Below are 27,084 nucleotides of genomic sequence, written 5' to 3'. Positions count from 1 at the left end.
CAACTGTATGGACTGCTGCATGTGCACACTCTGTACGGGATGCCGTACATGTGCAGTCCACATGCACACTCCGTACGGACGTCACACGTACACCACCGGGCGGTTCGCCCCACCCCTCAGTGTCCCGCCCCGGGTGCTGGAGAGGGTTCCTCCACCACTGAGTCAATTAATCCTGAGTAGATAAATTCTTGCACCATCCCATGTGGGTATAATTTGAGCCTAACCTTAGCATCCCATGCTTGACTCTCACTTTGAAAGCAGCTGACTTCCTTTCATAATTCCACTTTGGGCATTGGTGGAGAACAATTCACTCTCCATGCTGAGTGGGCATGTGGAATGTCAGCCACATGCTCTAGCTACTGACATGGTTAACTCATTGCGCAAAATGTTCTGAAACTTGCTGGCTGCTAAGAAGGGCGACGTCGTGAAGTTTCACCTCCTTATCGCGGAAAGCTTACAATGAGCTAAGCAGTTATGATTCCATTGCAAAGATACTTTAGATCTAAGATGAAATGGGAACCACATGTTGACAGCTCATCCTAGAAATACAGTAATAGCATTCGTTTTATATTGGGCGATAATTAATCCCTCAAGAAGCCTGTCTCCCAAAGCATTCAAGGGAAGTGTCATTGAGACTTAAACTCTTATATTCCATGACTCGGCAAAACCTTATGCATTTTAATTTCTGCTACAGGCACAAGGGATTGCATAGAGGGGATACTTGGCATGTCAGAAACTGGGCCAGAATGGCCAATGGCCTGCAGTCATTCAGAATTTGGAGGAATAGTTACCACAACTTCCATCCAGGCTGAAAGCCTCTTCCTTCCAAAACTACACAAAAGAATTGTCTTCATAGCCCTGACCAATCATCATGGTTTCAATGGTTGTAAAATGTATGGATCTTGACAGCACCAGACCTTGCAACTGAATTAGTTACAGCTCAGATTCTGGGATCTGCAGTTCCTAAATGTGGAGTCCTGAAGTAAAATATTTAAAGCAGTAAGATTTGCAAGATCCAACAACAGAAATTTCCCTTTCTGCTTATAATGACCATAAGCAACAGGTATGTTGCATGCTATATATATATATATATGGTCTTTGGATTTCACCTAATACGTACCATGAAAAGATGCACATAGGCTGGATTATTGCATTTTTTACAAATAATAATAATCACCCGTTTCCTAGAAACTATAATTTGCTGGACCTGTCCTTGTCCCTGGCAGAAGTATAATGCCTTTAATAATCTCCTATTCCCTAAGTGATGTGTTTGCATCAAAACGACTGATATTAAAAGAGTGAGAAGATTATTTTTTAAAACCTCCTTATTTTTATTTTGTTCTTTTGGTGCCACCTAGAGGCTTCAACACCATACTCATGTGTTTTGGAAAGAATGTGCCTTTTTTTCTCCACCAAAGTTTCCTTAAAGGACAATCATAGGTTACTGTTATTTAGCATACTATTCCCTCAGCAATATGTCCTCTCAGGGCAGACTCGATACATTTTTCTGCCTGAGGCAAAGGACAAGATGATGCCTCATGCTCCCAGCCCCCGGCCCCCATTTCAGAAGCCGACCAGACTGGTAGTTGAATATTACTTTGACACTGGAGATGAGAAAATGGTCTCTGCTGAGGACAGCGGACTAATTTACAAGATGCAAGAGCCCTGTTTTGTATACACAGCTCTGTTCTTCAATACCTCATTGCTGGTCCTCAGCATCAGCTTCCTGAGGCAATCACCTCATTATGCCTAATGATAGGCCTGGCCCTGCATTCTTCCTCTCCCCCTACATCATACATGGGTAGTTTATATTATGGGCTGCCAACGCAGCACCCACAGTTGCTAGTGCCTCTTATGGCACCCATGAAAAGTCTCAATAAATATCTCTTTAAAGTTCCAAAATTTAAGAGGCTGTTCCTGTTTGTACTAGCTTGGCCTCTCCTACCATGAACACATTTCCTTAAACATCCAACACATTTCACGGCATGCACACCTTCTCTTCTGTTCTGCAAAGAGGTGCAGAGCTTTTCTCTGTGCCTTTTCCCCATTGATAGGGGACTGATCCCCACTCCCCCACCAGGCATAACTAGACCTCACCTGGAGTACTGTGTCCAGTTCTGGGCACCACAGTTCAAGAAGGACACTGACAAACTGGAACGTGTCCAGAGGAGGGCAACCAAAATGGTCAAAGGCCTGGAAACGATGCCTTATGAGGAACGGCTAAGGGAGCTGGGCATGTTTAGCCTGGAGAAGAGGAGGTTAAGGGGTGATATGATAGCCATGTTCAAATATATAAAAGGATGTCATATAGAGGAGGGAGAAAGGTTGTTTTCTGCTGCTCCAGAGAAGCGGACACGGAGCAATGGATCCAAACTACAAGAAAGAAGATTCCACCTAAACATTAGAAAGAACTTCCTGACAGTAAGAGCTGTTCGACAGTGGAATTTGCTGCCAAGGAGTGTGGTGGAGTCTCCTTCTTTGGAGGTCTTTAAGCAGAGGCTTGACAACCATATGTCAGGAGTGGTCTGATGGTGGTTCCTGCTTGGCAAGGGGTTGGACTCGATGGCCCTTGTGGCCTCTTCCAACTCTATGATTCTATGATTCTATGATTCTATGGTTCTGTCTCTTTTTCTGCTCTTTTCAGTGTGGTAGCTATTTTGCATTATGCCATGCTCCCATGGAAGCCATTTTGTGACTGGTGGTGTTATGTACTGAGTTGAATAGGATCCCAAAGGCATCAGTCTGATTGGTCCTAGAACAATGGGATTCAAAAGGCAGCAGTCTGATTGGTCCTAGAACAATAGAGTCCAGAATGCAGTAGTCGGATTGGTCCACAGGAGCCACCTAATCCAGCTCCAGGTGGAAGTGAATCTGCAACCTGATTGGCCTACAGGTGAATCCCGGAATTAGCCAATCACGTGAGGCCCATTGTGTAAATAATGTATATAAAGCAGACATTCTGGGGGAACTTCCATTCTTCCTCACCTCTATGAGCTGAATAAAGAGCATGAAATCCACTCTTGACTCCGAGTATATTTCAGGTACCCTGTCTCAACATTATTTCATTTATTTATCATCATCATCATCATCATTATTTGAATTTCTATGCCACCCTTCATCCGAACATCACAGGGCGGTTTAGAATATTAAAACACAAAAATACATAACAAACAAAAACAAGAACCCCACCCTACCCCTCTCTCTCTCTTACTTTAAAAGGACATAGATTGCTCAGTTAGTCAAAGGCCGGGGAGAAGAGGAATGCTTTTGCCTGGTGCCTAAAGATATGTAACAAATGTGCCAAGTGAGCCTCCCTGAGGAGAGCATTGCACAAATGTTTAGGGATGTTTTTAATGTTTTAATGTTTCTGGGAGCCACCCAGAGTGGGTGGGGTGTAAATAATAATAATAATAATAATAATAATAATAATAATAATAGGGAGCCACCACAGAAAAGGCCCATTCACATGTTGCCATCATCCAGACCTCTCATGAAGGAGCTACAAGAAGAAGGACCTCTGATTATGATTACAGGGACCCCATTGTTTCATATGGGGAGAGGCAGTCCTTCCAAATCTGCCCACTAGTCCCAAAAGATTGGTATCCCCTGGCTTATGTAAAAGGACATTTGAGTTAGAAGACATATTGTACCTTTGGTGTGTGTGTGTGTGTGTGTGTGTGTGTGTGTGTGTGTGTATCTCAGCACCTGTATATTGTCCTCAAAGGGAGAATGGCTTAGGACTTATTTTAAGCATCTCAGCAGTGTGCGAATCAGAGACAGCAGAAAAGAAGCAGGTGCTTGGGGGCAAGGAAGCTTCTCAACAGTCTGCCAACATAACAGAGCCAGAGGCTACCTCAGACTCATCAGCATAACTAGCTGACATCTTATCTGCCTCCTGTGACAAGCCAACTATGCCCCATTTCATGCTGTGACTGCCTAAAAGAGCGCAACAGGAAAGTTGCCCAACACAGAGCTCACTAGTCAGACAGAAAATCAGTCTAATAAGAAACAGCCTCCATTAGGAGCAGCTAACTCTGTGTAATAGGCTCCTGGGTGAGGAGGGGAAATGGATGAAACCTCCAGCTGCTGTAATTTACTGTCGCTTCATTGCCTTTGATAAGCAGGCACTGATCAGCACATGGGATGAAGGCCAGCCGATAACAGAATGGCACCATCTCTTGCTCTGCTTTTGCACATGTATTATAGCTCAACGATGTATGGAAATTGTGTCAAAGATCTAGCTTGTTCAGGCACTCTTTTGACACTTCCAAACTTGACTGCAATCTGAGATTTATATCTAGAAACTAGACCCGGCTAAACACCCTCAACCTTGTTCTTGTTCCTGCAGCCGCTTGAGGCCATAGGATATCACTGCTGCAAGCTAGCCCTGCCAAGTCTCTCTTCAATGGTCCTACCATGAGAACAGATGGGGAACTGGACCTGCCCTGTGGGATGAAGTCCTACTTCTACTAGCCTTCCATGGGCCAACATTGACAGGTGGGCATCATCCGACACCTGACAAAGTTTGAAAGAGATTTCTGTAACCAATGATCAGCAGTTACAGGGAATCCCTTTGACAATCTGTTTGGAAGAAGCACTTTGAATTAAAACTGCTTTCTCCAGCTGTAGAGGGGGGAGGAACAGCTTCTTCCAAAGAGAGAAACTGACACTCTCTCGCTCTCTAAGACAAATGCACACCCTAGAGCATATGTCACGAACTTTCCTCTTCGTCCTTCTTCTTATTAATCTTATTATTATTTATACCCCCCCCCCCCCATCTGGCTGGGTTTCCTCAGCCACTCTGGACAGCTTACAGTACATACCTGCCCCATCTCTGATGTCAGAAGTAAGACAGGTGAGCATGGTTTGTGAGAAATAGCCTCACAGACTAAACTGGGACCCGAGTGGGCCAGAGGCATGAAGGAAGAAGAAGAGTTTGGATTTGATATCCCGCCTTTCACTCCCTTTAAGGAGTCTCAAAGCGGCTAACATTCTCCTTTCCCTTCCTCCCCCACAACAAACACTCTGTGAGGTAAGTGAGGCTGAGAGACTTCAAGGAAGTGTGACTAGCCCAAGGTCACCCAGCAGCTGCATGTGGAGGAGCGGAGACGAGAACCCGGTTCCCCAGATTACAAGACTACCGCTCTCAACCACTACACCACACTGGCTCTCTAGGGTAAGGCAACTGCCTCAGGCAGGTGGTCCTGGGAAGGGGGAACCTGGAGCACTGAGAAGGTGTTGGAGGACAGAGTTCTGGACACCACAGGGCTAGCCTGCTGCCCTTGAGTGCAGTGGAAGATAATAATAATAATAATAATAATAATAATAATAATAATAATAATACTTCTTTTCTAATTTATACCCCGCCCATCTGGACATCTGAAGACAACTGAAGGCAGCCCTGTATAGGGAAGGTTTTTATGGTTTATGTTTTGTTATGTTTTTATATAAGTTGGAAGCCACCCAGAGTGGCTGGGGCATAAATATTATTATTATTATTATTATTATTATTATTATTATTATTACAGAATAGGACGTCCCTATTTTCACTGGAGAAATGTTGGCGGGTATGAGACGAATAAGGTGATGCGAGACAAGTCAAAGGAAGCCAGTGAGCCTGTTTGATGAGATGAGTTTTTCAGACCGAGGATCTGACCTGGTGTGAGCATTTTATAAGCCCTGTGTTAGAAGGTGCTCTTGATCAGCAAACAACCTGCCTGGTTTTTCTGAAGAGTCGGAAGTGCTTGTGGTGCAAGAGTTAAGGCAAAGAAGTGTGGCTGTGTGCACATAGCCCACAGCTGATTGGAGAGGCCCTGCGCAGTTCAGTGTTTTGAAAAATCATTAAGGAATAGGTCTTATGATTAATGTCCTTGCTACTTCCACATACGTTTCTTTCCAAAAAAAAAAAACCCCACACATCCAAACAATGCGAAAACTGCTGCCCGGCATACTGGGTGGAAAACAAAGTATAAGTGCTTATTACAAATCTTCAACCTCCTGAAAACAGTGTTCCAGCAAGTACTAATTTCTCTGCTTCAGCAAAGGATTAAATGTCACCATAAATTCTTTCCCCTCTACCTGAAAGGATATGGCTGAAGCTTAGTTAGCTAAAACAGGCCAGCTAAAGGCATAACCAAGATGAGTCTAACCTTGTCTGCAGTGCCCAAGGATACGTCTGGAAAACTGCCGTAACATACAATAACCGGAGTCTCTGCTAAATACAACTTGTGCAGGATAAAAGACACCTACAAGAATGCTGAATTTTGGCTATTTTGTATTCTATGTTGATCAGTTCCTTGAGCTGGCTGACTGAATCCAGTAACATTTTAATTTGTACTGTACAGATTCCTCTGGTTCAAGATGGAACTGGGTTTGACCAATCAAGTTTTTTAATCCACCAAAATTGAATGGTATCTTAGAATTTTTTCCCTCATGACCATTCCTGAATTTGGTATCCCTCTGTACTTTCAGTGCTTCCATTGAGAGCATGATACTGTATCAAATTGCTTTCTTACATCACACCCAATCCACTGTCATCCCTTAAAATTTGCCCCACCAGAGTCGTACTACAGCAACTTCTGAAGGGCCAAAGGTCATCAATCAATATGCCTTAAGTGGTCATATTGATGCTAATCACTAACAAATGTAAGTGATTACTCACACAAAATATTTAATTTACATTGTGTTGTGCAGCGGTTCTCAGCTTGCATATTTATAAACTTGTTGCTCATCACTTGAGAAGAAATGGTTTTTCTTCACTCAGAGATAATCTTCTTCTTCGTGGGAGGGGAGAAAGGCTTGTCTTAAGGAACTGGTGCATGTAGTTAGTTCATGTTAGGAGACTTTGCTGAGTTCTATTTTTGGCATCATTGGTATACATAATCATCCGAAACTAAATAAGAACATATTGGTTAGATCTATAGCAGCCAATGCCTTGGGGCCTTGAGAGCTTCGGTTCCCACAATAAAACATTTGAGGGAGCCAGCCCCCCCCCCAAGTTGATGGGCATTCCAATTCAAATGGTGGGTGTGCACTGCATCATGTGATCGCTTATGTGGGGTGGAGCTTACCTGGGCCCCCACAATATTTGATTCAAGTTGGCACTCCTGGTTAGATCCAAAATACTTCTAGTCTTTCTGAAACTAGACTGGAACTGAGCAGCTGCAAAGCTATTCTCTCCTGGCCACATATAAACTATTATAGATTCAGAGTAGCACATGAAAGCGTACAATTTCAGGCCCTTATGTTACAGCCACAAAACACATGAACAATCCCACAGAAAGAAACACCTGCAAGTGGTAAAACATTCCCAGTATTGTGTTCAGCACAGCTACTTTGGTAATGAATACATAAAAAAGAGTTTTTACCTCATTTTGTGGGGTAGGGGGGATCAAACCCAATTTGGAAATATAATTATCCTAGGAAGCTACCAAATGGTATAGGTGTCTCCTGATACTAGTTCCTAACTGCTTGCTGACCACACCATAAAGTGTAAAATTAAAGTGGCTATGGAGTGACTATGATTAAGCATAATTTGTTTTCTTCATTGTTAAGTCCATTGTCTGCATGCTACCAGCTGTGAAATTGTGCAATAAGCCATAATTAAACAGTGAAAGAGAGTAAACAGAACTAGTTAAGTGTAATTTGGTGCAGAGAGAAACACAAGGTGACTTTTAAAGTTTTTTTTATTAGCACAAAGCAGGGGAGGAAACAAACAAACAACAACTGTGAAACTTATGGTTTAAATGAGTCCACGGTGATTGTAAAATACCACTAAAGATCAGCTTGCACTACAAAACAGCAATACTACTAAGAATAACTCAGAAGGTCATTTTTCAGCTTGTCTGGTTTCTCTGAGGCTGCAGTCCTCAATGTGTTTACATTTCTGCAGCCCATTTCAGTTCCGTTGGGGGTTTTACAAAAGCACGGAGGGTCACAGCCCAGACTGAGGAGTAAAGTTCGGTTCCCAAATTATATATAACTAATAAAACTCTGATCTTCCCATTGCCGTAAGCAGAGTTCCATCCTACAGATATAGCACCAATTTGCATATAAAGTTAATAACAGCTGCCCCTGCAATGGCTTTTTGTTGCCAGCCACATAACAGCTTCTATTCATAATGATGTAATTGCATCTGGGGATGGTACGGGTAGAGAACCGAGACTGTGATGCCCACCTCAAAAAGCTTAACTCTTCCTTGGACATTGCCAGTTATCTACTGCAGAAACACTATGGGGAAGGGGGGACGACCTACAGCTTCTCTCTAGCCTTTTGCCTGTCAAACACACTGCTTACAAATCTACTTGCTGCTGCCCTTATCATGCGTGGAAGATTAATGAGTTCCTTCTGGCGCTATTAGCCTTGTTTTGCCACCTGTGCCAGGTTTGACGTCGGGCAGCTCTTCGCCATGCTTGTACACACTGACGGTGACATCCACCATCTCGCCACCATACTTGTTCTTGACATTGATACTGTACTTTCCTGAGTCTTCTGATGCCACCCCCTTGATGACCAGACTGGCATACTTTCCTTGCTCCAGTTTGACTACATAGTGATCGTTCAGTTCAAGCTCCTTGTCGTTCTTAAACCAGACTATCTCAGGGTCGGGGTTGCCAAACACAGTGCAGGTCAGATTCAGGGTCTAAAACAAACAGGGAGGGAGCAGGGAAAGAATGTGAAATCCAGACTTTGGCATTGGCTTGCTAACTTAGATTTCTTGATCTCATAGCCTGATTGTCGCAAAACCTCACAAATCTCTGCCACTGTGACAGTTTTCCAGCATACACTGGCATTATCCCAGCTCAGCACAAGACACAATGGGTTGTAACCAGTGCTTTTTTTCTTAAAAAAATGTTTAGAGGTACTCTCATTTTCCTACTCATATTGAAGTACTGGCCCTCAATGAGGCCAAACTTAGATTCACAAAATGTTTGGGGTATGCGTACCCCCTGCGTAGCCCCAGGGGGGAAAAGCAATGGTTGTAACCAATTGTCTCTCCCCTGTTCCTACTTCACAGAAGATTTTGTAAGTAACAAACTGTAAGCTGTGTACACCTGCTATTTTTTAAAGACTGATGTTTATTTTAAAACTGCAAAGACAGTCACCCAAAGGCTGACTACAGACCCAATGCTACCACTACAGTCTCCAGTTTATAGAGATAGCCCAGGTAACCCTCTTAGATATAATTATGATGGGACTTTAAGGGACTGCCTGCTTCCCCCCCCCCTTTTTAATGGAAAAAGGGTGAAGATGATTCTCACTGATTCCCACCCCCTCTGTACAAAACCCCACCACATAAACCAGCTCCAGATAGTTACAATACTGCAAGAGGTGGTGCAGACAAATGGAAGAATTCTGAAAACTGCCTCCCTCCTTCTTCCATCCATCATCCACTGGAGAAAAGAACCTCCCTGCACAGGTAACAACCCAGATTGCTAAATTGGATCCTCTTCAAGGAGGGTCCTGCTTGCACTCAGGACCTTGGGGCCTCCATGACATCTGGAGGCAGGGTATAGCCCAGTTGTTTCTGGGGCGGTCCCACGATCGCCCCAGTTCCAGCACCCAATCAGGCTGTTGCAAGTTGGGGGAGGGGGAGGTTTTTATAAACTTTGCGCTGCTGAACACCAACCCACCCACCCTCTTTGGTTTCTGTGCTTTGGCCTTGCTTGGGACTTTGGTTGGTCGCCTGTTTTGTGGTAAGGGCCTGGTAGGAATTTTGTCCACATGGCAGATTGACACTGGCCATTTGGTTTTCGCCTGCTTCCCAGCAATCATCACAACTTTGTAAGGTTTGGCAGTTAGACATTGAGTTAGTTGTGGTTGGGGGAGGGGAGGTGCGGCCATCACCTGCCCCTCCTTTAAAAAGGGTATTCTGTTAAAGGAATCTGGGGGTTCTGGATGTTGTCTGAAGTCCACTTGAGGGGCTAGGGCCATGCCAGGGCCACAGGAACTCCGGGGTGAGCTACAGCCAATTTGCATCGCTGTAGCTCCCTCGTTTGGTTTACCCTTTCAGACCTCCTGCGGGGTGGGCAGGAGTCAGTTTTAGTTTGTCAATGACTAAGCCAATACCACTCACATTGTGGAATCAATAAAGTTGTGGCCTAAATTTTGCCCATTAATCTTAAACAAAAAAACTGAGCCTGTGTGAATTTATTTCTAGGGGGTTACCTGAGGTCCTTGAAGCACAATGCTAAAAAGCATGGCAATCCTGAAATGTTTCTTGCCTTGCTAGAAACACACCCAACCCCTTGGAAGGTGGTGAAGGGCTGCAGCAATTTTCCTCTTTAAACACGGAGCTGGCAGCACTGCTTCAGTGCCAATATGGGTGACACTCTAACGCCTCCAGCAGAGCACCCTTGCAGAATATTGTGTGGGATCAAGTGAGGGGGCTGCATATTTATAGGTGCATTTAAAATACAAATGTAATGGTATTCTCTCATGAGGCTTTCTTAGTCATTTTCGTATCCACACCATGACAGCCAAGCCCTTACCTTGCCTTCCATTATTGTCACGACATCGGGCAAACCACCAAGCACTTTACCACGATCTATGAAGAAAAAAGCAATCAAATTATATAATTATCAGTGCATTTTGCCAATTGGAGAGTAAGCGCCTGTAGGATGGTCAAGGTGAGACAAATGCTGAAACGGGGGGGGGGGGGACAGTATCAGCAGCTACTTCCTGGTTTTTAAGGAATATGCAAAATATGAAATGTCTGCAGGCAACGTTAGCCGGCAAGTGGACACTGAAGATTGTTAAAGGGTACAGCCCGTTCTGTGTCGTCTTCATCCTCAATTTATTTCTTGCTTCCTCAGAGGTTTTCAATGTAAAAACTCTTAGTAGCTCCAAACTCTTAAAAAACAAAGACTGGGAGGCTATTTAAAAAATGGAGATAAGGAACAGCTAAGCTCTTAGCCCATTGCAATGCAAAGGGGTTTATTGTGATAGCGTCATACCCTTACTTTTAAACTAACATTTATACATTACCCAATAACAAATGCCTCTGGACAGCTTACAGCAACTTGAATTAATTTTTGGCGAAACATTAAGTAGTGCATGATTCCCAGCATCTCTAGGTAGGGCTGGGTGAGACTCCTTCCTGAAGTGCTGGACAGCTCCTGCTGCATTTCAGTGTCAACAATACTGAGAGAGACGGTTCATTGGACTGACTCTGCGTAAGACAGCTTCCTATGCTCCCATAATCAGTATCTCCAGTTTTCTCCAAGTAATGCTCAGTTTAAATTTCAATACATCTGGACACTTTGAAAATGGAAACATCCAGTTTCTTCTGGCTCAACAGCACCAGGTGGGTCTCTGCTAATATATACAGAGCTGGCCTAAAGAATTTCCTCTTTTTTTTTTGGTAGGTCAAGATGAATTTAAAAGCATGCCCACACAACCCTGTTTTATCTTATACTGAGCAGCATAATAATAATAATACATAAAATTATTAAGAGTCGACTAGGATATTATTTTCCTATTTTCAGTTTCAGTTTTACACTTCATTTTATTTTTTACCTATCCTGTTATTGTAACTGCACAGTTTAGCTGGACTCCGCATTCAGGGGCATTATCACTGACATAAATTAGAGTCCCCATTTCACCTGTAAGCAGGGGCTGAAAAGGTGGATGAATCTAAAAAGGCAGGCAGTTGCTCTTTCTGCAGGGCATTTAAATAACTGAAGCAGACACCCCGAAATGTTATCAACCCAGGAGATTGCCTCGTTTGCATCTACGGATTTGGCAGGCTCTGCATATACAACCGAGAAAAACATTAGCTGACCATTTCAGGTAAAATGATTGTCCTGGGAAATGGGAAATGACTAGCGTCTGTCATCATAATGGTACAGAAATCATAGTGAAATATGATGAAATAAGACACCTCCCTGGAAGCTATGATTTTAGGCTAAAAGTGGAAGTATATTACAGGCAAGTAATAAATAAGCATGCTTAGGGTCAGAGTATCTGACTGATTATCCATGCTGGTGAATAACGAGCAGCCCTTATGTATACTATCTATCACTCAGATTTCTTGCCATCATCAACATGAAATCTGTCATCCTTGGTTTCCAGTCTGCATTGCATATACTCACCCATAGTCTGTTCTCACTGTCAGCTCTGAAACCTAACTAACAATAGTTTCTTAAGTTGAGAGGTTTAGGCTGGACACCCATTCTCTCCCACTTTTCTATTCCCACCTGCCAACTCGCTTTCCAAGAATAGACAAACACAGGTTCTCCAGCTAAGACAGACCTGCTTGACAACCGTCCCCCCCCCCCAACAGATAGCAAAAGCAGATGGTTTATCAAGTCTTGGGGGGGGGGTCATCGGGCATGTATTGTGGACTGTGCTAAGGTTGGTGGGTTGCAAGTTTTCCACATCTTCTCTAAAATGGCAACTATCTATTTGGTTTGAAAGTGCACCTTCCTCTTAAAATGAAGTGATGGAAAGCACCATGATGTATACCTTATTCCAGGCTTCCTCAGCCTCGGCCCTCCAGATGTTTTGAGACTACAATTCCCATCATCCCTGACCACTGGTCCTAGCTAGGAATCATGGAAGTTGTAGGCTAAAAACATCTGGAGGGCCGAGGTTGAGGAAGCCTGTCTTATTCCTTCACTTTTGTTGAGCTTTGTAAAGGTAAATAAAAGGAACAAGGTCTACCCAGCATTCACTAGGCTGCTAGATCCTGCTCTTTTATGATGATATTAAATAACATGCTTCCTCTGTACAGAATGTACTTACTCTTCTCAGCAAAAGCAGCTGCCCTAAAGTGGGGAAAGAAAACAGAAAACAGAATAATTAATATCACAATCATGTATATGTATATATACACAAACATTACTCTCCCACTTTTGGAAGAGATCAAGGTGCTGTACATGGCTTTCCCTGGTCTCCCTTTTATCCCCACAAAACCCAGTGAATTGGTATGGACTCTCTCAGGAGGTGGTGGACTCTCCTTCCTTGGAGATTTGTAAGCAGAGTTTGGATGGATATCTGCTGTGGATGCTGTAGTTGAAATATCTGCATTGTAGGGGGTTGGACTACAATTCTATGATTCTAAGTACAGTGGTACCTCGCAAGACGAATGCCTCGCAAGACGAAAAACTCGCAAGACGAAAGAGTTTTTCGTTTTCTGAGTTGCTTCGCAAGACGAATTTCCCTATGGGCTTGCGTCACAAGACGAAAACGTCTTGCGCCTTTTTTTAAAAAAAAGTCAATGCATTCCTATGGGAAACCGTCAATACACAGTGGTGCTTCGCAAGACAAAAAAATTCACAAGACGAAAAAACTCGCAGAACGAATTAATTTCGTCTTGCGAGGCACCACTGTAGGTTAAGCTGAGAAATGGTGACTGGTCCAAAGTCACCCAGTGAGCTTCATGACTGAGTGGAGTTTTGAGCCCTGGTCTCCTTGATAATTAAGTCCAACACTCTAATCATTATGTCACATGGGCTCTCCATAGAAATAGGGTGTAAGAAACATCTTATACCCTATTATGTTAGAATGACACTGGTAGCCAAGACAAAGTAATTGTCATGAGTTTAAAGGAAAACGGTATAAAGCTTACTTGAGTCTCTGGAATTCTGCATAAGCATCGTCAAATGCTGCAAAGAAACATTTTTGAGTATTATAAAGTTTGCCTTTTGAATCGGCACAAATGCTTTGATGCCTACTTGTGTTTCTTTTCTGTTCTCAACTTATAAAAGTGGTAGAGAAACATCAAATGAAATCTAAGAAGAGAGATCAAAGGCAGCCCTGATGAGAAGAGGCATAGCATGAACGAAGTTGGTAGTGTGCCTTGAAAACTGTTAGCACAAAATAAATACCTAATAATAAACAATGAACATTAATTCCCCAACTGCAAAATGGTCCCAAATTACAGTGCGATGAATCCAGTTGCATGCTTAAAGATGCCTACCTTGTCCAGATAAATCAATACTCCGCTTATAGGACTCCTTGCCATCAGACAGCTCAAAGGTGTACTTCCCTTTATCCTTTTCTGTGGGCTCACATATCTGCATCCAGGCAACTTCATCACTGCCTCCAATCCTCATCTTTTCACTAGAAGAAATCTTAGATTCCCTGGGGAAATGAACACAGGGAGTCTTCAAAATACACACACAGGTGGACTTTAGGCTTCTGTTTCTCTGGCTCTGTGACAAAGCCTTTTGAGGCCAGGAGAATTTTCAGAAGCAGGCTGAAACATGGTGTACAGAGGGATCAATAACAAATGTTCAAAAGGGGAGAAGCAATACAATTTTTTGCTGGCCATGGATTGGGTATGCCTTGGTTTAGCCATCAGACTGAAGGTTATAAAAGTAAGCATACTTGTAAGCTTGTTGACCAAAGGTTAGCGGGAGAGAAACTTGTTTTCTCATTCAATGGATTCATAATCAGCGCCAGCTTCGAGAAATGCAAGACGGAATTTACAGGCTAACCTAAGCACTGTCAGTTTCTTTGACATAAAATCATGCTCTGGGTCTACAATTCTGGGGTTAATTTCATCACATCTGGGAGATTCATTTTTGGATGATCTAGCCTCTACCTTTGTTTGGTTTGTTTTCTTCAAAGCCTATGACTCCTTCCTATTTCATTTTGAATTTATTTTATACTTATTTTTAGTCTATTCATATTTCAATTTAATAATCTACATGAAGCTTGAAGGATTTTTTTTTTTTTAAGGAAGAACATCTGTCACCCAGAGAGGGTTCTATTACTTCTGCTATTTATCATTTATAGTGCTTTCAAGATGTGCATTGCATTTTCAGAGTGAAATAAGAGACATATGCAAAGAGACAGGGTGGGGAGGAATGCCAGCAAGGGGAAGGGGAGAGACAAGGAGAAAGACAAGCAAAAGCAGATTAGATCAGCCAAAGGTTTGTGAACAGCTCATTGGTGCAGCTCACTTTTGGCTTTGTGGGCAAAAGGTACCAGGTTCAATCAATCTCAGGTCAGGCTGAGAAAGACTCCACTTTTTAAATCCTGGAGAGCCACCAGCCATTAGTGCAAAGACAAGAACAACTTAGAGGGTCATGACTCAGTGTATGTCAGTCCTATGTTCATGTTTGAAAGATGGGCTTTTGGGTAATATTTATTAGATGTTTTGTAGTTACAAAAAGAAAAAAGGTAAAGAAAAACAATACAAAAATTCAACAAACAATAGATGGGCTTTTGGGCACACAGGGCAGCATGGAAAAAAGCACAACTGATGTTGCTAGACGTGTAGAACCTGAATAAAATTCTAAACTTCAACCTGAAATGTTCAAGGCTGTGCCACTGGTAAGATTTCGTTACTTGCCTGGGTCGCTGCTGCATTTTGATTTTTAAATGTGCAGTCTGTATTTTATATGCTTGACATTCCAGGACCAAGCAATGGATGATACTACTGAGTGAGGGATAGGGAAAATGTAAAGGAAAACACTTGGCCGTTTGTGTACAACCTCTACTACACATGATTAGGTTTCCTGGGATTGTGATTTTAACCTGTAAATAGGAATATCAAGTTCTGGATATTTTGCTCCATCATTAGGAAGGTGGAAAGACATTTGCTCCTCTACAAGCTTAAGAGTGTTTAGTAGTAGTAGTAGTAATAATAATAATAATAATAATATATTATTTATTATTTATTATTTATTATTTATACCCCGCCCATCTGGCTGGGTTTCTCCAGCCACTCTGGGCGGCTTCCAACAAAACACTAAAATACAATAACCTATTAAACATTAAAAGCTTCCCTAAACAGGGCTACCTTCAGATGTCTTCTAAAAGTTTGGTAGTTATTTTTCTCTTTGACATCTGGTGGGAGAGCATTCCAGAGGGCGGGTGCCACTACCGAGAAGGCCCTCTGCCTAGTTCCCTGTAACTTGGCTTCTCGCAGCGAGGGAACTGCCAGAAGGCCCTCGGCGCTGGACCTCAGTGTCCATTTCCCAAATTTCCTCACCTGTTGAGGTTAGGCAGGTAGCAACTGCAGGGCTCTACTCTCATACTGCGGGTTCAAATTCAATTATGTAAGGTGGCACCTTATTTGTAGAGTTCCCCCAAACCCCATCTATACAACCAGGTAAGTGTTGATTTATTTGCTCAGGCATTATATTTCAACACATGTTGTCTTATCACTTCAGATTTGAAAACGCAATCAGACTGCTTTTGTTGTTGCTATGCTATCTTATTTAGCCCCCTTGTTGTTTGGTTTTATCTCACTAGTTTATCTTAAGCAATTTTTACAGCTTTTTTTCTTTTAAGTCATAAGCAGTTTTAAAAAAAATAATTGATAAGGTCGGATACTAAACAAATGTCTTATATGTGCTGCAGCCTTTTGGTTCTTTAGAGCTGAGGAATAGAAACTAACAATTTAGGGTGGAAACAATCATTGGCTCACAGGAGCAGTGGAAATCTAATCTTGGCTTTGAAACGATGCATCCAGTGCTCAGATTATTATTTTTTAATCCAGCTATTTCCATCCAGAAAATGACTAAACCTCAGTGGCTAAAATATTGATACCTCCAACTTAGATTCTCATCGATCAGCTGAAAAAGCCCAAGTCCAAACAGAAATGATTTGGCCTAATGATGAGGAAGGCCTAATACGAAAAGATTGAAATATCATTACTTAGCTTTTGCTTTGCTATCCTAGATTCAGCTCACTCGACCAAGCAAGTCTCTAGATGGGAATTCAGATTCCCTGCAGTGCAATGAGTGGATGATTGCATGCTGGCTTTACGATTTGTTTTATGCTCCCTGCGATGCAAAGTGTTGGGATGATTCAGGGCGGGCTGGGGATTTGTATGCAATGCTGCCAGCTGTGCTGATGACAGCATGGAAACCAGAAATTGTCTCATTTCTTATGAAAAGGTTGTCGCCTGAATTTTTCATTTTTCTACTTTTTTTTTTTTAAAAAAAGAAGGAACATTGAAGATTCGCATCTCTCCACCCCACCCCCAATATTAGTATCAATATCAAAATGTTAATTTGTTTAGTCACTGAATACCAGGTAAAAATCACCCAGTACAGTCATACCTCAGCTCCCAAATGCCTTGGGAGTAAAACGTTCCGGCTCCCGAACGATTGGAAATCGGAAGTGAGTATTCCAGTTTTTGAACTTTTTTTGGAAGCCGAATGTCTGGCGCAGCTTCCACTATTGTTTCCGGCACACCTGTGCAATTTGGAACCAATTGGAAGCCGCCCCTTGGTTTCTGAACTTTTCGGAAGTCGAACGGACTTCCAGAATGGATTCCGTTCCACTTCCAAGGTACATCTGTATTCAGGGCTTGGCTGTTACTTACTTGTGAAGCCAACTTGCTTTCATTTCCTCTGTGTAGTACTTCAAGAAACACTGTAGTCTTATGCCTTCTGGAGTACAGTGGATCTTCAGTTCAGAAGCAGATTTACCTACAGGGATAAAACATTATTCAGATCCAGTGGTTGGGTTTTAGAATCTCAAATCATGATCTAAGAAAAAACTCCAACAACCAGACATTCTTAAGATAATTCATTCTACCTACAGACTTTCAGTAAATATACTGTATAGTGAATCAACAGATCTCCAGGACCACTCCTCTTAAAGGGCTGCCATGAAGCAAGGTTAATATAATTATGCTGAAGAGGTTTTTTAAATTTTCACATGTTTAATTAATTAATTAGTTTTTTTTTTAATTCTCACATGTTTAATTAGACATTAAAAAACCATACTCACAATAAATTAAAATTGCTATTACTATTATGTCATCTATGTATGTTGTATGAAATGCCAGAAATCTGGAGATTGTTGACATTTACTGAAAAGTCTTAAAAGGCCAGAAGGAAATGCCAGAAATTCTGACCTACCAAAAAATCTCAGTCAGGTCAGTGCCCTCAGTAAATGACCAAATATTACCCACATTTCCAAAACTAACATGATTAAGCATGGTGAAGTGTCAAAACCAAGTCTCTGAACTCAAACATTTTCATCATTCTTAGAATTTAACAATAAATATCAACATTCACTAAGTTTCTGATGCTTACTCTGTAAACCATAATTTTCCATATGCTGTAATATTTCAGCCCAAAGTGCAATATTTATATTAATATATTCCATATATTACAGAATTCAATGTTATTTAAATTTTATTGATGAATTTTTTAAAAATTTCTTCTGAGTTGGATCATACTGTGACCATAAACACACTTATAGAAGTGTAACTTCTTATCACAAAGCTAACAAACTGCTTTGCCCAAAGCCTCTTCGATGATAAACACAAAAACAAGCATGTGGTAAAAAAGCCTTCCTGTTTAATAATGTCTATTAAAGTCAAAAACCTATTCAGAATGTTAACTACACCATAGAAGGGGATAAGGCTCTTTTGAGATTTCCTGTTTTCAGCGACAACAGGTTATCTCAGTTTCTGAAAATTTTAATATATTTTTGAAATGAAGTGGAAATAACGTTTACTCACCACTGACTCGACTCAATCCCAGGATCATATCTTCATATACTGAGGAGAGGAAGGGGGAAACAACGGATTGTTAGCATGGGAAATACAGATATGTAGTATTCACATGAGAAAGCTTTACACAGATAAACAATGATAGTGTGATAATTACTTCAGAAGGGCTTGTGCTTGGTTATTTTGACTTTATGTTCTTGCATTTAACAATCTTGGTCTCCATATCGCTGCACACATAGCTTTGGCTAAGTCCAAATTAGACCAGTTCAGTGGGCCAACCTGCCAAATATCCTTCAGTTGTCCTCATGAGCTGGAGTCTTGCAACCAGTTTCGCAGCTGATGGGGACAACCTCTGTGTAATTTGGCAGGCTGTCCAGAAAGAGCCTTCAGGAGGGGTCAGCAATGGAGTGCAAGTCAAACATGCACAGCCCCAAACTCCACCCTCATGCAGCTGTTGCCAGATGTTTGAGGGCACCTAAAGTAGGCTTCTGTAAACAGCTCAAACAGCCACCTCATGTGGCTATTTTTTGAGTGTTTTCCTGAGGGAGTGTAATGGTTCTAGGGGTTGCTCGTGCATAAATCGGCGCCACACCTGGATGGGTTGCCTGAGTGAACCCTTTCTGTCTGGACAGCCACTCGCCCGTGGCTGTCTCAATCGCTGGCAGAATCCGTCAGTGGGCGTTTCTTGAACTTCTTCCAGCATAAAAGTTCTTTGACGCCAAGTCTTCGCCTACTCTCCCTGCGCGGAAGCCTTCTGCGCAGGGAGGGTGTGGGCATCGGAGGACCCGTGCTCTCCCCGCTGGTCCCCGGTGAGGAGTCTTGGAGCCACCTCGCCAATTCCCCCATCTGCCCCCCTTCTCTACTGGTGCTACGCTGATTTCCTTCCCCAGAAGATGTGCTGCTTCTCTCCCTCCCGGGACGCTCTCCAGAATCCCTCTGGAGCCCTCCCTCTCCCTCTGGCTCCGATGGCAGTTCCCTGACAGGGAGGAACTGACATTAATTAAAGGACAATATGTGCATGTATTTGGCAGTAAAAAATAAATAATCTGAGGGAATGAGTTACTCCAAGAATCATACAGCATCAATCAGAGGTTTGTGAGGCTTGAGCTGTATGGGATGAGGTGGATGACCTGCATGACCTTAGAAGTAGCAGAAAATATGCAGTTATAAATGTTTCAGAACTTCTCACAACTTCCATGCCGGAGGTGATGTAGTTATTTCCTGTATTCCCTGTGGTTTGGAATAACAAATAACCATGCATGACCAATGCAGGGGAAAATAGAGCTTTACCTTGTCCTGATACATCAATAGCAGACATATCTTGACCTCGGTCATCTGACAGCGTTGCCTTATATTCACCCTGGTCCTTTTTAGACAGCTAGAAATAAAATACGACACAGGGATTGTGTGACTTATATTAATGAAAGTCACTTATATACTTGCTGCATTTTCTATATCAGAAAGGAAATCTACTTTGAACTTTGTCTGAACAGAAATGACATGAGAGGCAGATGCGGTGAGAGCGTCATTAATGAGATAATTATCGCATTAATACTTTTGCATGTACTGCTTAATTAATTAAGCTGCCTACCAAGCTTAACATCATTTTCAGTCCAGTACAAACCAATGTAAGGTTAAAGGAAGTATTCATTTTGACAGAAAGAGATGAAGCAAGTTGGTTTAACATGCTAACATACAGGTGATTAAAGATTGCCTTCTCACTTTTGGTTTATATATATGTGAGATACAGTCAAAACCAAATACATTTAGGTAGTGGTGACCATCTTGAAAATATTTAACAGAGACTGTGCCATAGGCACAGCTACTTGGGTGTAAGTCTCATGGAAATCAGCGAGTTGTGCAGCAAAATCCTTAGCATGTTACTCAGAAGTAAGTCCCTCTGTGTCCAGTGGGCTTTACTCCAAGATACATGGAATTGCAGCATTTACTTCTAATTAAATATGGGGCATTACCTGCATGTAGTCAAACAAAACATTCTTCAAGTCCCATTAATTTCAGTGAAAGAGAGTATTTGAATAAGAATAACCTGCAGAAAGCTAAATTTCCCTCGCTAGCAGGAAACACAAATAAAAAGCACACACAAGAATGGGAGTTTCCATTGTTGGAGCAGTCAACAAGTACAATAAGTACAAGCCTCAATAATCCTGAACTTAGGAAGGAGGAATCTATTAAATGCGTCACCCAGAAATCATTGCACCATACCTTTGGAATAGTCAAACAAACAACCTCTTTCTGCAGGTCAGGCACCTCTTCAACATCAAATCCAGCACCATCTTTGTACCACTTGAAAAAGGTCTCTTTCTTGGTATTTGCCACCTGAACAAGGAGAAGAAAATCAATGAAGTATAATATGCTGCTAACAAGCTGTGCCCTGATGGTTTGTTTGGCCCACCAGTCACAACATTTTTGAAGGTCCACCTGCCCTCCTATTAGTCTGCCCAAGTATTAAGATCTTCTTTGAAGGCCCTGCCCACATTCTGAGGTGCAAAATGGAGAAAGGCTTCATCCGTGGTGGCCCCCTGTTTTGGAATGCAATTTGATTAATCAGGGGTGCCTACTTAACAGCTTCCATTCTGTTCTCTCTATTCACTGGATTTTGATCTTCATATTGTTTTACAGTATTGCTAGCTGCCTCAAGAGAAGATCCGCATAAACATTCCAGTAATTATAGACGCATCTCATAACGTGGCACATAGTTTCTACTGGAACCAATCAGAAAAAGTAGCAAAGCATTTGGAGTGACTTAAGACTATGATTTGGACTGTGATTTGGACTTGAGGCTAGTATTTGGAAACAATGTATTTTGAAACCAATGGGATTGAATGCCTTTTCACATGATAGCAGTTGAGGAAAACAGCTACCCACATGGTAGGCCAGAGATCACAGGGTGCTACTTGCACTGAGCCAATGGTCTATCTGACTGCACACTGGTTCTCCAGAGTTTCAGACAAGAGTTTTCCCCAACCCTACCTGCCTGGAGATGCCAGGAATTGGCCCTGGGACCTTTTGCATGCACAAAGTATGTGCTTAACTGCTGAGCTTCAGGTCTTCTGCTTTTTTCAGATATCTTCTGGCCTGCAACTTTCTGTGTTTTCTGAAGGAAACCAGGATCCATCAGAAATAAGTATGCAACACTTTCTTGGATCTGTTGCCAAAGTGCCTGTGGGAGCTGCTACCCAAATTGGTTCATCTGGACTCATAAAGAAACCAATGTTGCAATTCTGCCAAACGTTTCGCTCTTGGCGACCAATGACTGCGCTGGAGCTGGGTTGAAGGTCTTCTTCTACAGCATGGAGTGCCCTGCGGGAGGCAGGAGCACAAGGAAGCTTCCTGAAGGCAGCCCTTTTGAAGTGCTAGTGGAAATTCAGCTCAGCAGAATGGCAAGAGAGAAACAGTGTGTTGTTTTATGCTTGGAATATAGCTGTGTATTGGCTGACATGAAATATTGCTGGATGAGCGAGTTTAAATGGTAACTTGAAAGAAGCAATTTTAGAAAGAGGTTTTTTCAAAAAAAAGAAGAACAGAAGATGATTACTTTCCAGAGACACTGTTCTGTGCTGCTGAACAGGTCTGTCCATCATGGAGCCACTGTTGCTTCTGTAGCTGTAGTTTTTGTCACATTCGTCTAACAAGGATCACAGCAATACCAAAACTAAAAGCAGATATGGCAAAATTAGGTTTCCTGGCCCATAATGATTTTAGCAATGTGCCTGTGGAGTCTCTGGAAGAAATGCACACAGAGGCAAACTACTCTCCACATGGAGCCCAAAAATAGCAAACAGTGAAATATAAACTACATTTGAAATTGAGCGAATATCCCAAAGCAATTTGTAGCAGGGCATGGAGTTGTACTAGTGAAAGAAGAGAAGTCAGAAATCACAGTAGCACTCAGGATTTTTGTATTTCAGGCACTGTAAGATTTATAAAGATGTTGGTTCCTTAATACGGTTTGGTACAGAAGCCCTCTCCTGTCAGTCACTAAATTGCCGTTCTGATGAATCAACGGATCCTATTTCGGAGTTATACCACCATTCTAGATTTGGGTTGGACAGGAGAGGGTTAAGGGGGCTGGAATGAGTGCAAAAGTTATTTGCTAGTCCCATGGCAGATGCATTTTTTCATTAAGGCAACTGTCAGTGATGTGTTTCCCTGGGAACTAATTGTTAGGCTTCTTCTAAACAGGACAAAAGCAGGCCTCCCACCATGCAACAAAAGATGGTGTAACCTAGGTGTCTGTGTGTAATAATAAACAATAGATTGCAGTTTGAACCAGAGAAGAAACAGCATCCAAAGAGAAAAACTGAAAGCTGAGTTTCGGCTCTGTAAACTAGCAACATTTGAGAGTGCTGACTCTTTCTCTAGAAATCTGAGTGCGGTTGGCTGTTCTGAGTGTGCCTCCACTGTGCCTCGACCTATGTGCAACCTGAAGACTTGCAACTAAACACAAATACTACAAAACACCAGAAGCCTTCAGCGATTTCCTTTCCAAAGAAACTGAACCTAAGTAAGCACAATGCCCCTTCCACACCTCACCACTTGGTGAGACACCATGTTTCTGAGTTTAACTCAGGGGTAGGGAGACAAAAGCAATAGCTGGGGAATGGGGTACTGGAAAAAGTTGAGCCACGGGCATTATATGTCACTCATTGTTCTACACAAGACACAGAGAATGTACCTAAGCTTTGTGCCACAGATGATCAAAAGCCGGTGGTGAATGGCTTGGTTGTCAATGATGAACTCAGCTTCACTGCATTTGGGGTACACCCTCCTTCCCCCACCCTACCCCAGCACACTGACTCCAGAAAATCCCCATGATTCAAAGTTGTTGCTTGAATTTGTTGGCCTCGGTTTAGATTGATCTATGAGGAACTTGCACTGGCTGTAGGTAGTAAGAGAATGGAAACAAATATCTTTCTCTTTCTGCCTGGCCTTCAGCTGAACTGTACCACCTTGAACACATCCCAATTCTGCAACCTTGCAACCCCAAGACATTGAGGCACTGTCGCCACCAGTGGCTATATTAGCAGTCATTGGCTTCATGGTCAGAGCCTTCCATCTCTTCATGTGCACATAGTACTCTATTTACATGCCCTAAGCTTTTGTACTGCAACTGCTTGCAGTTATGCCCCATGAGGAAGGGTGCCATTTTCTTAAAAGGTAACAAAATATGATGGCTCACCTTACAGAGCAGCAGCACTTCGCATTCTTCTGAAATTTCCCAATACAAAAACTCCAGAAAATGAGGACCTTAAAAAAAAGAAAAGGATAAACATATCATATACTGTTGCTTCTATTGTTTTAGAGAAGGAATAAAGTTGGGGAGAAGCACAGAATAGGAACTAAATCACATGACAAGCAGTTGTCTCTGGGAGACCTTTACTCTTTTGGTCAGTGCACCAATACATAGATAGTCATGTAAGGTGAGAGAGATGCTCAAGTCCAGGGAGGATCTGTGAGTACAGCTAAGTGCCCCTGCTGCACTTATGAGCAGGATTGTGGGATTTGAAATGGCTCTGTGCTGCTCATATACAAGTTGGCAAATCTGTTTACCAACATATAATGCATGCAAAGCAGGAACAAGGCTCTGTAATATCAATTTACGGTTTGCATAAGTAGTTAGGATGGCGTCCACGTTTTGAGTGTTTGCCACTTGATCGTTGCAGCACCAATAGGCAACGTCAGCAAGCCTCATTAATGGAGGGCTCATATCTAATTCCCTCAAAAGCAATGCTTTTCAACAGACTCACCCGGCACATTCAGCAGAAAATCATTAAGTGCTGAGCAATCAAGGTTTACGAAAACAAGTAATGTACATCTATGTGTGATAGTAGCTACTCCGGACAAGTGAGGTAAAGAGGCTTGAAGGAGGAGTTGAACAAATGAATGTGGATATGTTCACCTCCTTTCATGTTTAGAACTGGACCCAAGCCTTACGGTCGTGCATGAATAAGTATATTATAATGGAACCAAGAGGGGGAGTGGAAGGTAGTCGACCAAAACAAATTATTGTTTAATCTAGTTATGATATTTTTTTTCCTGTACAGTGGTACCTCAGGTTAAGAATTTAATTCATTCTGGAGGTCCGTTCTCAACCTGAAACAGTTCTTAACCTGAGGTACCACTTTAGCTAATGGGGCCTCCTGCTGCCACCACACGATTTCTGTTCTCATCCTGAAGCAAAGTTCTTAACCCGAGGTACTATTTATGGGTTAGCGGAGTCTGTAACCTGAAGCATCTGTAACCCAAGGTACCACTGTATTTTTTTTTGTTTTGTCATTTTTGGAAATGTGTTATATACACACACACACACACACACACACAGAACTGGACCCAAGCCTCCACTGAACTTCATCCTGGCACTGTTCCTCCCTTCTGGGGGCAACATGCTGTGTTTTGCCCCGTGAGGAGAAATGGGAAGTGCTGCTCTGCCCTGCCACCTGCTGCTGCCACCGCTGCCCTTTCCGCCACTGCCGTGTGCCCTGCCACATCCACCACTGGTGGAGAAGCATCATCATCATCAGCGCCAATTTCAGGTGAGATCTCACCCAAAACTGACATGATCTTGTCCCAAGCCGTCATCAGTGGTGGCGGCACTTCTCTGTTGCCAGCAGAGGCAATGGGGCAGCAAGGTTTCTGTGGGGGTGCCATGTGGGTGACTTCTGCCACTTGAGGCAGTGGCCTCACCCTGTCTAATGCCTGGGTCAGCTCTGCTCCCTCCCATTCACTGTCACATTCATCATCTTCCATTTCTCATCTACCAGGCAGAAGCAATGGAGAACCCTCTCCTGTCGGATCTCCTTTGGGCTGAAGAAAATTGCCTTAGCAGCACCCCAAACACCCTGGTTCCTTGACACGATTACCCTAAAGAGGACAGCAGAAAATTGCCTTGGAAAGAAAACTCCAAACCTATTGCACCTTGATTATATATTGCAAGCTAATCTTTCGGGAAGTACAGTTCATCTATCTTGGAAGCAGGGCATGGTGACGTTGTGCATGATAACAGTCTGCATGGAAACAAAATTACAGCTGCACAAAGTACTGTATTAGCATTTTTGGCATCCAGTGATGTCAGCGAGAATTAAGTGAGAACATTGTTCTCAGGGAATGTTCCCTTCCATCACACAAGGAAAACAAAGCTTGCCTAATTGTTCCCACCTTACCTTGTTTCCTCAGGAACTCCCTTCTCTGGAACTCGGCTTCAGCCAATACATCCTTGAATGCTATAAAAAATAGATGAGAGAAAACAGAGTGAGTTGCTTACTTGCTCAGGTATTCAGAAATGCTTAAATTACATTGTAACCCAGCCTTCCCCAATCTGTGGGGCAGTTGGATTAGATCACAGATGGAGACACCCTCAGATATTGTTGAACTCCAGCTCCCATCAGCCTCAGCCAGCATGGGCAGTGATGGGAATTGTAGCCCAAAATGTCTGGCGAGCACCAGGTTTGGGAAGGCCGCTGTAAGCGAGGGCACATCGGTCGGGGAACCTACCATCACCAATAAGAACTAATGAAGATTGGTTCTTGGCTTTCCCATCGTGAATCTGCACCGTGTAGGTTCCTTCATTTTCAATAGTGAAGCGGTCCATAAGCATCTCAATGATGCCAGTCGAATGGTCACATTTGATCTTATGCGTCTGAAAACAAGGCAGGTCAAAGAGGTTATCTATGGGGATTATGAGGCTGGGCTGGAAGGGGAGAGGTGGGTGAGGCAACAGGACTGCTCTGCCCAGTTCTCCCTGCAAAATGGGCCTGCTGCCAAATGTTTGGGAAGTGGAAAGGTGTTCCAGGGGTCAGGAGGGGACAGGGTGGAGCCAGCCTGGGATTTGCTAGATCCCCAGTTGTACTCACTGCCATTGTACAGCAGTGTTGGCCCTGTACAGGAGCCAACTGTCCCCTGCCCATTATCCACTACAGCCTCTGTGAACAGCAGGACTGCAGACACGGTTGTGGTCTTGACATTCTGCAAGGAGGCAGGAGGGGGCGTTTGCATTGCACCTTAAATCTCTGAATATGATTGGCCGAAGGGTTTTATTTCCACATAAGGACAACGGGAAGCTTAAAAGACGGTACAAAATAGAAGTAAATCATTGCTCTAGAAGGCATAAGAATATCAAGGGGGAAAGATTCCTCTCTCTGCTGTATCTTTCCACAACTGGGTGTCTCCAGTATTGTGTCTTGAAAGCTTTTGTTGCTTCAGAAAACTGGTTCTTTTAATTCTAAATGGTGGCTGATCATCAACATCCTCATAGTCATTTGTATGGTGCTTTAAAGTGTTCAAAGTTCGGTTTATGGGTTGGTTATTTGGGATTGTGTGCTTAGGTTTATATAATAGTTTGAAGAAATCATATGTGTGTGTGTGTGTGTGTGTGTGACTGTACAGTACAACTGTATGTTGCCTTAGAAGTTAATTTCATTGTGTTTCATGGGCTTATTCCCAATTATGATTTAGGACTCAGCTACATTAGTCAAAAAACAGTGTTTTGGATGCATTAAAAACATGCAACTCCAGATGGTGCTGTAGAGCACAAAACTTTTCTATGCAATTTTACATAGCTTTTTTCTCTTTTATTATAACAATTTAATTTGTGACTTATTTATAGTGGGGGTTTTCCTCTGTGTAGATCCACCCTTATTCCC

At 42.6% G+C, this 27,084-nt stretch overlaps 1 protein-coding gene and 1 long non-coding RNA gene across 2 annotated transcripts in view; one reads left to right on the top strand and one right to left on the bottom strand.

Moving 5' to 3' along the window:
• The window catches only part of LOC310673433, a 471,349-nt gene that overhangs the window by 404,721 nt on the left and 39,544 nt on the right, over window positions 1-27,084 (top strand). The gene's annotated exons all lie outside the window — the stretch shown is intronic.
• Window positions 7,668-27,084, bottom strand: part of MYOM2 (myomesin 2) — a 77,541-nt gene continuing 58,124 nt past the window's right edge. The window contains exons 25-36 of the mRNA XM_083431898.1: window positions 25,937-26,081; window positions 25,606-25,665; window positions 23,625-23,692; window positions 20,648-20,761; window positions 19,715-19,802; window positions 18,434-18,472; window positions 17,285-17,390; window positions 13,922-14,085; window positions 13,571-13,607; window positions 12,745-12,767; window positions 10,491-10,546; window positions 7,668-8,641 (exon numbers count right to left, since the gene is read on the bottom strand). Coding sequence (XP_083288024.1) covers window positions 8,333-8,641; window positions 10,491-10,546; window positions 12,745-12,767; window positions 13,571-13,607; window positions 13,922-14,085; window positions 17,285-17,390; window positions 18,434-18,472; window positions 19,715-19,802; window positions 20,648-20,761; window positions 23,625-23,692; window positions 25,606-25,665; window positions 25,937-26,081 — 1,209 coding nt within the window. The 3' untranslated portion in view covers window positions 7,668-8,332. The remainder of the gene's footprint in view (window positions 8,642-10,490; window positions 10,547-12,744; window positions 12,768-13,570; window positions 13,608-13,921; window positions 14,086-17,284; window positions 17,391-18,433; window positions 18,473-19,714; window positions 19,803-20,647; window positions 20,762-23,624; window positions 23,693-25,605; window positions 25,666-25,936; window positions 26,082-27,084) is intronic.

This window comes from Podarcis tiliguerta (assembly GCF_965153285.1).
Source record: "Podarcis tiliguerta genome assembly, chromosome: 3".
Lineage (NCBI taxonomy): Eukaryota > Metazoa > Chordata > Lepidosauria > Squamata > Lacertidae > Podarcis > Podarcis tiliguerta.
This window is presented reverse-complemented; position numbering and strand designations above follow the sequence as displayed.